General features: G+C 37.4%; 1 protein-coding gene across 2 annotated transcripts in view; it reads left to right on the top strand.

Annotated features, from left to right (window-relative positions):
• Nucleotides 1–12,800, top strand: part of LOC136866031 (uncharacterized) — a 44,505-nt gene extending 31,705 nt beyond the window's left edge. For both annotated transcript variants that reach the window (XM_067142647.2, XM_067142646.2), the window contains exon 2: nt 11,456–12,800. In XM_067142647.2, the coding sequence (XP_066998748.2) occupies nt 11,477–12,736 (1,260 nt within the window). In that variant the 5' untranslated portion in view covers nt 11,456–11,476 and the 3' untranslated portion in view covers nt 12,737–12,800. The remainder of the gene's footprint in view (nt 1–11,455) is intronic.
• Nucleotides 12,801–13,349: the final 549 nt, after the last annotated feature.

The following is a 13,349-nucleotide window of genomic DNA, read 5'->3' as shown; positions in this document are numbered from 1 at the left end:
GAAAGGAGGCTATTTAAAGGCGAAGCACAATAATTACTCTCATAGTTGATTCCGCTGCCTGGGGAGACTACCTCAGATCAAATAGTCAGTTGCCTTGACAAAGAATAATGTATTTGAAATGTTGGCAAACTGTATGGAAGGTACAGAAAACAACAGGGTTCAACTTGGAAGAAGAACTATCCAATCCAATCCAATCAATACTGATCTGCATTTAGAGCAGTCGCCCAGGTGGCAGATTCCCTATCTGTTGCTTTCCTAGCCTTTTCCGAAATGATTTCAAAGAAATTGGAAATTTATTGAACATCTCCCTTGGTAAGTTATTCCAATCCCTAACTCCCCTTCCTATAAATGAATATTTGCCCCAGTTTGTCCTCTTGAATTCCAACTTTATCTTCATATTGTGATCTTTCCTACTTTTATAAACGCCATTCAAACCTATTCGTCTACTAATGTCATTCCACACCATCTCTCCGCTGACAGCTCGGAACATACCACTTAGTCGAGCAGCTCTTCTTCTTTCTCTCAATTCTTCCCAACCCAAACATTGCAACATTTTTGTAACGCTACTCTTTTGTCGGAAATCACCCAGAACAAATCGAGCTGCTTTTCTTTGGATTTTTTCCAGTTCTTGAATCAGGTAATCCTGGTGAGGGTCCCATACACTGGAACCATACTCTAGTTGGGGTCTTACCAGAGACTTATATGCCCTCTCCTTTACATCCTTACTACAACCCCTGAACACCCTCATAACCATGTGCAGAGATCGGTACCTTTTATTTACAATCCCATTTATGTGATTACCCCAGTGAAGATCTTTCCTTATATTAACACCTAGATACTTACAAACTAAAAAACTCAAAAAACTGAACAGACCGTGGAAGCTTCACATCTAAGAACACATAATTTGCTGTATCAGAAATGATTAGTTCTCAAGAAATTTGCTGAAAAAATCTAAAATATACCACATAATATAACAAGAGGATATATAACTGATGAAGAATCCATATGCAACACTTAAAAAGGTTATATAGATTTCATCTTTCTTTCCTGGTTGTATGCAATGGTTGAACAGTTAGCAAGGAATTTTTAGATTTTTAAGCATTAGTAATATGTTTTCCGAAGTCTGGTTGGTTCCCTTATGGCTCCAGCATCGGCTATAGTAAGTGGCCTAATCTTCACTAAAGAAGTCTGCTAGAGAAATGAGGAGTGATGTAGTTTTCCATTTTCTGAATGGGCCACAACTTGCTGAAACATAAACTGCCAAGCCAACCAAAATGTTCAAACAATCTGACACTATGAGCTACAATTTCACACCATTCACAATAGGACTGGCTGTATGAGGAATGGTGTTACTAACATAGCTCATACCTCAATCATTTTCATGTTGTCAAAGTCAAGGATAAGACTGAGACATGGCAATGAAAGTAACAAATTTGTTCTAACCCATACCACAAGACATAGTACACTGTAAATACTATGTGTCACCAGAGAAGGATCCAGGTTTAAGCATTAGTTATTTGCATCGTGCATTTGTGTTTGTATCTTGCACAATGAGAATTGACACAAATAAGGTGTTAAGAAGTTTTTTCCCAAGTTGAATTCCCGTCTTCATCATGTGAAGGACATGAGGAGGAAAGTGAAATTACAAACTGTATTTTCAGTTTGATCAAGAAACTTGAAGACTCCACTATCACTGAATTCTGGAGGATAAAGAACTAGAGCAAATGCCTTAGAGGAAACTACTGATGTTGAGCCTGTTTATGAGCCTTACTACTACTACTACTAAACATTTTCATTCCTCCCCTGAAGGGGGAGGCAGGCCTCTTAGACAGTGACGCCGTCTCTCAGGCCGGGAGATTTGTTACGGTGAGGGAGATGTGCGGAGAAGGTGAGGGGGTAGGCGGTTGTGGCCTATACTACGAACTGTCCCTAATTCGCCTTAGTGCAGGACAATGAAAAACCACGGAAAACCATTCTCAGGACAGCCGACGGGTGGGACCAGGCGTGAAGTCTGGCACTGTGCCCCAGGCCCGTCTCCCAAATGCAGAGGCGTAGAGCCACGGTAGAGCCGTGGCCAACTTTCCTCTGCTCGTTGGCCGGTCAGAGTACAGAACATATGGGGCAACAACCCACTCTGCATCTACCGACGTTATGAGCCTTTGAATGATGCAGCTGAAGACTATGTTCCTTTTGATTATGTCAAGCTGAAGCTAAAAACTTGTAGGGCTGTATAACCAACATTATTGTATGTGAAGTCTACTGTAAATGAATATAAATGAAGATATTTATATTGTACAGAATCTAATCTATGGAGAGAGGTCTGATGAGAAGGGTTTCATACAGGTGTACAGTATTCAAGTACAGGGCATACAATATAATACATACAGCAAGTGATAGGTAGCTAAGTTGGAAACTTCTCTGAAATATCTAATAATGCAACAAAGTCTTTGTAATGATTTCTTATTAACTCTTAGAGTGCCGGGGAGCACGATCATGCTCCTCCGCAGGCTAACGAAAAGTGCCAGGAGCGCCATCGCGCTCCATGTTGCAGCTGTCTATGTAGTCGTAATAGTTTGCACATATCTGAAAGATGGCAGCTCCAGTCAGCATCACTCTGTAGTAGATACTACATAGTTTCTAAATCTACCACCAGAATCTCTGTGTGACATGTTGTGTTGATGTTATGATGTTTTCTATTTCATCTGTTTGGAGCGTACTTATAGACCATGTGTTCATAATAATGGCAACTAGTTCTCGTATTGTGTTTGAAATTGATGACGATTTGGTACAGTATCTTAATTAATTGAGTGATGATTCCAATTATATCGACTCAGATGATACCGAGAGTGATAATAAAGCCGGTAACGCTTCAAACAGTGACGATAGTGGTTATGTTATCTGACTTACTCGTAAGTTTGTTTCCATTAATAACATGAAATTGTAGTCAGCTAAACATGAAGGAATTCTAAGTCAGTCAGTTTACTTCAAAGTCCAATTACATTTTTAAAATATCCTATAAACCTTTTTGCTGCTGCCTTTGGTGCCTTCCTAGGATTGTGTATCTGAACCGTGTGAACTTATTCCCTTTTTACAACCTGTTTTTTCATTACTGATGTAGGTTGTACTTTCTAAACTATTTACTTAAGTTTTGGCCATTAGGATTTGCAACACCCTAATTTTCTTAATTAGTTTCCCAAGAGCATTCTACTAGATATTCTATTGAGAAGTTTATCAAACTTAGAAATTCCTTTTCTATTAAGGTGTAGCCCATCTCTGCCAAAATCACAGTCTCTAAGTCAAAAATAAATGTCGACAAAATGGACATCTCCGTTACTGCATAACCAGCCAGTTTATGCCATCTATATCGTGCCGGTATAAAATGCTGCTGAGACAAAGCTTTGCAGCTGGAAACCTTTTTATCACAGTAATAAGTGCCTCAGTCTTGGCCATTATGTCACTGGGTTAATGCAGCACAAGGGAAATGTAGGAAGTGGACATTGTTATAAGTGGAATATTGTGCAGAACGGATACTGACTGGAAGGTGATCGGGGATTTAAATGAGATTATTGAGTGAGTATGCAGGAAAAAGGTAGAGAAATCTGTATATCTTAATAGGTGGGTACGAGATAGGGATCTATGCTCTGATAGTCTTCATATGAACTGCAATAGTACTTATAAGTTGGGAGGTTTATTTAGAAGGGTTATAGGGAGGTACAATTAGGGAAATAAGGTGGACTACGGAACTGTGATAAGAGTATAGATTTATGGAAGTAATGTAAAGATGACATAAAAATGTTAAAATGTAGAAGAATTGTAAAGAAAGATACATATTTAAGTAATATGATTGATATATATTTACCAGATGTTACAATAAGGGTTGAATCATGACTGAGAAGTGATATTATGAAAGTGGAAAATCAATCATCAATAATCTGCGGTCCGGCTCCATGGCTAAATGGTTAGCATGCTGGCCTTTGGTCACAGGGGTCCCAGGTTCGATTCCCGGCAGGGCCAGGAATTTTAACCTTCGTTGGCACGGGGGCTGGGTGTATGTGTCGTCTTCATCATCATTTCATCTTCATCACGACAAGCAAGTTGCCTACGGGAGTCAACTCAAAAGACCTGCACCTGGCGAGCCGAACATGTCCTCGGACACTCCCGGCACTAAAAGCCATACGCCATTTCATTTCATTTTCAATAATCTGCTGGTGAGCAGGTGGCAGTTCCCTCATCAGTTGTTTGTCTAGCCATTTATCAAATGCTTTTAAAGAACTTGAAAATTTATCGAACATTCCCCTTGATAAATTATTTCAATCCCTTACTCCTCATCTTATAAAAAATATTTGCCACAATTTTTCCTCTTGAATTTCAAATTTCTCATATATTATGATCTTTCCTATTTCCAAAGGCTCCACTCAAGCTTATTCATCTATTAACGTCATTCTACTCCATTTCTCTGTTTACTGTATGGAACATACCACTTATTCAAGAACAAATTGTGCTGGTTTCCCTTGGATCTATCCCATTTCCTTATCAAGCAGTCATAGTGTGAGTCCCATACACTGGAACCATGCTCTAATTGGGGTCTTCCCAGAGATTTATACTCCCTCTCCTTAACTTCCTTACTACAACCCCTAAATACCCTCATAACCTCATAAATGTAATTACTCCAATGAAGATCATTGGTTATATTAACCCCTAGGTACTTACAGTGATCCCCATAAGGTACAATCACCCCATCAACAAAGTAATTAAAACTCAGAGGACTTTTCCTCTTGGTAAAACTTATAACCTGACCTTTTATCATGTTTATCATCATACCATTGTCTGCTATCCATCTGACAACATTGTCTAGGTCTTTTTGTAGTCGCTCACAATCCTGTAACATATTTACTACTCTATACAGTACAACATCATCCGATAATAACCTTATCTGTGATTCCAGTTTTTTTATGCATATCATTTATACATACAAGAAAACATAAAGCTCCAATGTTACTGCCCCCTCTTAATCATTACAGGATCAGGTAAAACTTCACCTACTCTAATTCTCTGAGTTCTATTTTATAGTATATGTGATCGTCATACTTGATAATAACCACTCTTTTGCCTAGTCTAATAGCTCTCATTTTCATAAGTAATCATCCATGACCTACCCTATTAAAAGCTTTGGATAGGTCAGTAGCAATACAGTCCATTGACCTCTTAAATCTAAAATATTTGCTATATCTTGCTGCAATTACCAGCAGAGCATGAATAAATTAATTTACCTGGTGTCAATTAAGCTGCTTTAAAAATATCTGTTACCTTTTTTTGCACTCTCCTACAACTTATTTTCTTCTTTATGTCCATTCTGAGCCTTATAATTATAAGAATGTCTGAAAAATCCATACCGTCCTCTTGCTCCAAGAATCCCATTGAAGTATCAGCTGACTCCAGTGCAGTCTGAAGGGGTACACGATTGTTTGTGAGACACCCTTCTTCCCTTCCCTCTCACTTTCACTCATTACTTCGCACCTGACTGCTGAGTTCCTCTTCACGTTAGTTACTATTTCATCATCAGTTAAGATTCGATGCCCAGGCAATACATCAGTATAAAGCCATTCCTAAATGTTACTTTCATCCACTTCTTCAAAATGAATGTTGTTTTCAATAGTCTTCAGGATATCTTTGATCATCAGTCCTTCATTTTCTTCTTCAATAGTGAACCCATGAAAATCACTGGCGACTTCTTCGGCATCAAAATACAATTTTCTCCACGATCGAGTGATGTTTTGAGTGGTTAGTAGATCCCATGATTTCAGGGCAGGATGAAGCGCTTCTTTAAATATTTTTTTTCAGAACTCAACCATTGATATTTTTTCAGAAAGTATGAGGCCTAGAATTTCCTGTTTATAATGCTCCTTAAAGGTTGTGATGACGCCTTGGTCCATTGGCTGAATTATTGATGATACATTAGGCAGCAAATAGGAAACAAAAATATTTCCATCCTCTGATTTCAACCCTGTATCATCAGGGTGAGAGGGTGCATTAACAAGAGAAAGGATAGCTTTTGATGGCAAGCCTTTGGACGCCAAGAAATCTTGAGCCCGTGGCACAAACTTATTATGGAACCAAGTCCGAAAAATATTCCGTGTCATCCATGCAAATCTGTTATGACAATAATCTACTGGAAAATATTTCATCACTGTTCCTGTGAAAGAACATACATTTTTTGCTTCACCAACAACAGCTAATTTTAATTTATGGTCGCAACTACCGTTCGCACAGCACAAGATGGTAACACGCTCTTTACTAAATTTGTGACCAGGAGCTGATTTCTCTTCAGCACTGGGTAAGCACTTCCAATAATGTCCAGTTTCACTGACATTGTACACTTGACTTGGAACAAAATTGTATCTCTCAATTATGCACTTAAACTCATATCTAAAGTTTTCTGCTGCACTGCTGTCACCACTTACTATTTCTCTTTCAATGTTTAATTCTAGAATGTGTGGTGTGTGTCCTTAAATCTCTGTAGCCAACCATTAGATGCTGGTGAGGACCATGAGAGCTCGCTTCACCTTGCTTTCGCTGAAACCACATGAATAACACAGCATCCAAGTCTTTCAAAGATGATGCTTTCATTCTTTCCCTTTTAGCGAGTTCATGTGAACTGTCAGAACTCGCCGCAAACCACAACACTTTGTCTTTATCCTTCATTAGGTCCTGCACTTTGTCACATCAACACCAAACTCTGATGCTAAATTTGAGACTACTTCACCTTTCTTTAATCGTTCAATTATATTCACTTTATTTTCGATGGTTAAAACTACACGTTTTTTCTTTGCTGGTAGATTTAGAACTCAACATTTCTCGGCTGTTAGAACCAAAAATAAATGTTCAACTTTAACAGTCACACTAACCTTTTCTTGCTTTGCACTACAGGATGTAGCCTACCTGTCTATAAATAGCGGAGGTTGACTATGACGGACCGCTAGGCTGGTTTCCAATTTCTGTGCATTGTGAAATATTTATGATACAGTAGAATAAGTGGTATGGCTTTTAGTGCCTGGAGAGTCCGAGGACATGTTCAGCTCACCAGGTGCAGGTCTTTTGATTTGATGCTTGTAGGCGACCACCTGTGCGTCGTGATGAGGATGAAATAATGATGAAAACAACACATACACCCAGCCCCTGTTCTGGGTAAATTAACCAATGATAGTTAAAATTCCCAACCCTGCTGGGAACTGAACCCAGGACCTCTGTGAACAAAGGCCAGTATACTAACCATTTGGCCATGGAGCCAGAGAATAAGTGGTGAAATTATTTCACCTTGACAGAGAACGAGAAAAAAGATACATACTCGGAGATGTTACACGCTATCAAAATAAGTTGTAGGTATCATTCTGAAGTAGAAATGACCAGGATATTATACTCTATGCTCTGTGTGCTTGCTGGGAGAGCGCACATTACATTATTCATCAATAATGGAATGGGTAATAAAGTTTGTGACTGTTAAATCCAAATAGCATTCCACTCTTTCATAACAGTTAAAAGTTAAATAAATTTACACAACATAAAATTACGTAGTAAAAACCATGCCACAATGCCGACTGCCAGTCTATGCGTGTGTACGTACAGTAGTTATGTTATGATCGTGGACTCATGAGTCGGAGAGTCAACGTACAGTCGCTCCTAAATAGAATACTGTATCAAGATGTCTTAACATCAAGAGCTGGGCTGAGTGGCTCAGACAGTTGAGGCGATGGCCTTGTGACCTTAACTTGGCAGGTTCAATCTTGGCTCAGTCCGGTGGTATTTGAAGGAGCTCAAATACATCAGCCTCATGTCAGTAGATTTACTGGCACGTAAAAGAACTCCTGGAAGACAAAATTTTGGCATCTCAGCATCTCCAAGTGGGACGTAAAATCAATAACATTTATTGTTGTTGTTGTTATTATTATTATTATTGTCATCAAGAGTATGCTCATTCAGTTTTGGAGTGACTGTACAATGCTTTCAAAAATCAAGATTAAGCTTTTAGGCAACAGATAATCTGCAAAACGGTTAATTGAGGGATGGATAATCAAGGTTTTACTGTACTTAACAGATTTCTACATCAAAACCAACAAACGTGTTTAATTCTATGTAAGTACAGCTACAATTACAAGAATAATAATTGTTTACAGCTGTATTTCCTGTTGTATTCATTCTTCTTCATCTTTTTTTTCAAGTGCCATTTGCGGTCCCCCAAGCATTGGCGATCACTCAGGAGAATATAACCCTTTCTTTGGCTAGTATGAAGAGTTGTTCAGTGTAGTTGATGTTAATCTAGTCTCTGATGGTTTGGAACCATGATATTGGTTGTCTACCAGCTACTTATTTGCTTTCTATCTTGCCTTGCAATATCAGGTATTCATTATTATACAGTATCTATCTAGGTTTGCCGGGCTGAGTGGCTCAGACGGTTAAGGCGCTGGCCTTCTGACCCCAACTTGGCAGGTTCGATCCTGGCTCAGTCTGGTGGTATTTGAAGCTGCTCAAATACGACAGCCTCGTGTCGGTAGATTTACTGGCATGTAAAAGAACTCCTACAGGACTAAATTCCGGCACCTTGGCGTCTCCGAAGACCATAAAAGTAGTTAGTGGGACGTAAAGCAAATAACATTATTATTATTATTATTATTATTATTATTATTATTATTATTATTATTATTATTATTATTATTATCTAGGTTCATTAATATGTATAATTACCACTATGGACAGCTAAAATTGGTTCAATAACCATTAGTTACAGCCTAACTTTCCATCGTATTTGATTTTATACCATTATTAGTAGGGATCGGAAGCTCATTCCCTTAAAAGTACCTTAATGTGCAACAAAACATGCATCATCAATTTGAGTTTATTTTCATAAAGTAAAATAATTATCTGTAACTTACTTTGTTATTCCATAGATTTTGATTTCCCAGCCTAATCATCAGTGAATTCTTCACTATTGCACTTAACAACTAGGGAATGACTGATGCTTTCCATCGGCAGTCTTTGTCTCTTGTCCCTCAGTAAAGCTTTGTAGAGTGAAAAACTCTGTTCTACAGTGCACAAAGTAACAGGGGCATTCACAAATGCTGCTAACTGTTCTGTAGATAAAGACTGTTCTGTTGATGTTGTGGGTGCTTTGCCCTTTAGAACATCTACAATTTCAAATGCCCAGGATTTTTGGAGAGAATATTTGTTACTTTCTTATTTCACTGTTTCTCCTACAACCACTGGAACTGTTTTTAAAATAGACATGGTTTTGTCAAATTCTGTAAAGGAATTCCAACTGCTTCCAATGGCATAATAGCTTTAGGAATACAATGAAAATGAACTCTCATAAACACAAGGTTCCATTCTATTTCTTTGCTTGACAATGCTTGCTGATGTTTTATGGAAAAATTCCAACTTTACAATACAAATTTTTATTATTCCTTATTAGAATAACATTATTTTATTGGAACATGTTTCATCCCCATGGGGACATCTTCAGCCACAGTTGAAAGACAAAAATGGAATAAGGATTCATTAATACACATGAAAATGCACTGGTTGATCCTAATAACTTGTTCTGTCCATGTGCCAATTAAAAACATTTAACATTGTCACTTTTGCTACACATGCAACCATACATATATCCTCCATTTGTAAAAACTTTAGGCATAAAAATACACTGGTGTATAGTTAACCTCACATAACTCCAACTTAGCACTGGTTAAAATCTTGATGTGTTTTTGATCTGAATTGAGTCTTGAAGGGAAAAATTCAACTTGTTTTTTACTGTAGGCTGTGGTTCTATTAAATTGTGATTCATGAGGAGGAACTTCTCTTAAAAGTACACAGACTGAATACTGGGCTTGGTCTGAAAGATGAAAAATTGAAAGGATTCTATAAAGGAAGAAGCATGGTTAAGGGTAACAAATACAAAAAATCTTAAGCCATAATAAAGAGAAAATATATCAGAGAACTTACATCCTCGCATGTGTGCTGAGCATAATAACACAAGGCTGGCGAGGAAGTAAGTACTCAGATATATTTTCTCTGTGTGCTGATCATAACAACACAAGACCAACTACTAGAAAAGCCTGACAGAGGTCCGAAGAAAACTGTGTTAGCTCACTCCAGAAACTCTCCATAAGCTGTTTTTGCATAGCAGAATTCATATGACATTTCCTAGTGACTTATATTTGGATGTGTTTATATGCTGCAATACTTGATACCATTTTTCACTACCTACTTTCTTCTCGCATGCCTTACAATATAGTATTTTAGAATCTGTAGAAATAAATTCAGAAGAAAATTCATCTTGGTAGCCTTTAAGCCTGCCTGCATTTCTTATTGTATTTTCTGGCATGATGTACACTATGTGAATATTAAATGACAATGTATACACAACACTTAACACTTAGTCACATTCCACAACTCACACGTAATGCACTCAGCACTGTTAAAACGAGTGGGCTAAACAAAATATCCAATCAGCTCCTAGTGAAGTTGCGCCACTACAATTGTGAAAGACGTGAAGCCCTCACACTGTGATTCCCAGCAGTGTTGTCAACTTCCATAAAGAGGAAGTTGCTGCTCAGCCATGGAAAAATAGCTAAATCCCTATACCAACAATGATAAATCAATTTTTTGTAATTAAAGGTCTTTAAAAGCAGTCTTGAATTTTCAATTTCTTGTAGGTAAACAATAATTCAGAACCTCTTGGTTTAGTGTAAAATAGCAAGATTGGCAACACTGATTCCCAAGCGTGTGTGGGGAAAGAGTGGTATTGCATCAAAAATACATAACATCCAGCTTCATATAACAAGTATGGTTGGTGAGTCATGCTTCCATTCTCTCTATCCTTCTGTTGCTTGCTGAAACATATTTCCACACCTTCATACTGCACAGCTAAATACTCATTTCTTATCTGAATGAGCCCTCTTATCTATGAGTCATCATTGTCATCAGTCACATTCCTTGCACTTGCAGAACATATTACACATTAGTAGAAAATGCCAGGATATTCATTTATAAGCATAAGAAAAATGATAATCTCCTTTTAATATGCCATTTTATGGCAAAAAACCCAAAATATGATGCATCTATTAAAAAAGACAAAATATACATTTTTATGCACATTACAAGTGGTCATATTTTGTTAATGTTAGTGATTTGCATAAATAATTTACCAGCATATTCATACACCATGCGTTTGGTCTGAATTTATATGAGAGACCCTGTATAGTCAACATTATTATTGGGGAGAATGCTCTAAACTAATACAAATAAGAATTTATGTTGTACTGAATGTAACCTATGAATATCTTCTGTCTAATAAGAAAAGTTTCACACACACACTACGTGATGTATTCTGGAATAGATCATACCAAGGACATATTGAGCAGATGAAAATATATTAAGTTAAATTTTTTTTAATCTGTTGTAGGTGATCCAGCTCTAGCAAGCAATGTCAAATCAAGGTAAATTTATGGTATCACTTACTAATGAAGAACTCATGACAATACTTCAGCCTCAGTTTGAAAAGGATTTAATTGTTGAAAGTTATTCAGTCACATATGCTACTCAACCAGGTGAAAACTATGGCAGTACAATGCTAGCTTTAGAGGTTACCATTTGTCAAACAGATAAGTCACCAAAGGAGACACTCCATATTGTCGCCAAGGCAGCTCCCCCAACAGAATTCCTGCAAGAGGCATTTGATATTAGGAACACTTTCTGTAAGGAGATGAATATCTACAAGTTAGTAGGTCCAGAAATTATAAAATTTCAAATAGAAAGTGGATTTAAAAATGAAGACATTCTAGATGTATTACCAAAATTCTATGGTGCACGAACTACACTCACTGGAGATCAAGATTTACACGCTGATACCAATGCGGTGCTGTTGCTGGAAAACTTGAAGACTTCTGGATATAAACTAGCTGACAGAAGAAGTGGCCTAGATTTGAAACATTGTGAACTTGTTATTTTAAAACTGGCTCAGTTCCATGCATTACCCATTGCATTAAAACATAAAAAGCCTAATGTGTATAAACAGACAGTCCTCAAAGCTACAGCAGACTATAATATGGGAGGTGAAAATGGAAATCCAAATGATGCTCTCAATGACCTGTTAGATTCACTGGAGAAAAACATTCCAGAAGTAGCTCCTTACCTAACCAGGATTCGGGAGAATGGTGTCAAGTATTCTGAAATTAGCAATAAGTCTTTAAATAAAGAACCATTTGCTACAATTGTTCATAATGACTTTTGGACAAATAATATGATGTTCTGTTATGATAGTGCAGGTGATAACTCTCAACCAATTAGTGTAAAATTTGTGGATTTTCAGGTAACTCTGCTATGCTCTCCTGTCAAAGATATTATTTTCTTCTTATTCTCCAGTGGTTCAACCAGAGTTAAAAAGGACTTCTATGAACACCTGATTCAGCTGTATTATGAAACCTTTACTTCTACTCTGACTAAAATGGGATGTGATGTAAATGTTTTCTCTTATGAAAAATTCAAAGAAGAAGTTGAAGAATTTGCCCCAACTCAGTTCTTGCATATTCTATTTATGATATATGTAATATATGCAGAAAAGCAAAGTGCCAAAAACCTTTCAGATGTAAATGACATTGATTCCATTATGCAGAAACCGAGTGATCTTTGCAAAGTTAAGATTCTGGAACACATTCAAGAATTTGAACGAAGAGGATGGTTTTGAAATGTTCTTTATTGTCAATGTAGCTAATTTGTTAAATTTACCCAATAAGAATTTCCCTTGCAAATTTTGAACTGTTTATTTATTCCTACTTCTTTTACAGTCACCAAATTTAACAAAAGGACTGGGAAGTAGTAGTAGAATGCCGATTACTATTTTTTTTATGGAGATAGTATTTTGCACCTCTCTTTTGGAACACACCAGAATAAAATGTAGCTTCCACTGAAATGTCAGTGTCATTGATGGCTGTGACAATACGGAAGCTAGTGAGATATATATGGTGCTGAGTAAAGACATTTGGAGCATGGCTAGTGCATCAAGACATTATGAGAGGTGCTACACTTAGGGCCAGTTATACAGTAATAGCATTTTCTGGCTCAGTGAAGAAGGCAGTTGCAGATTACCTCATATCTTGTATGCCTCATTGTGGTTCTACCATTGGTTTTTGCTGCTTCCTTATAACTACATAATACCCGGCAATGTTATTTGAGGATCCAAGCAACCTAAGGGATTACTTATTATATGGCTTTTAGTGCCGGGAGTGTCCGAGGACATCTTCGGCTCACCTGGTACAGGTCTTTCTATTTGATGCCTATGGGCAACCTGACCATTTGGA

This window comes from Anabrus simplex, chromosome 3 (genome assembly GCF_040414725.1).
Source record: "Anabrus simplex isolate iqAnaSimp1 chromosome 3, ASM4041472v1, whole genome shotgun sequence".
Classification (NCBI taxonomy): Eukaryota; Metazoa; Arthropoda; class Insecta; order Orthoptera; family Tettigoniidae; genus Anabrus; species Anabrus simplex.
The sequence above is the reverse complement of the archived record's forward strand: the minus strand, read 5'-3'. Positions and strand labels throughout refer to the sequence as shown.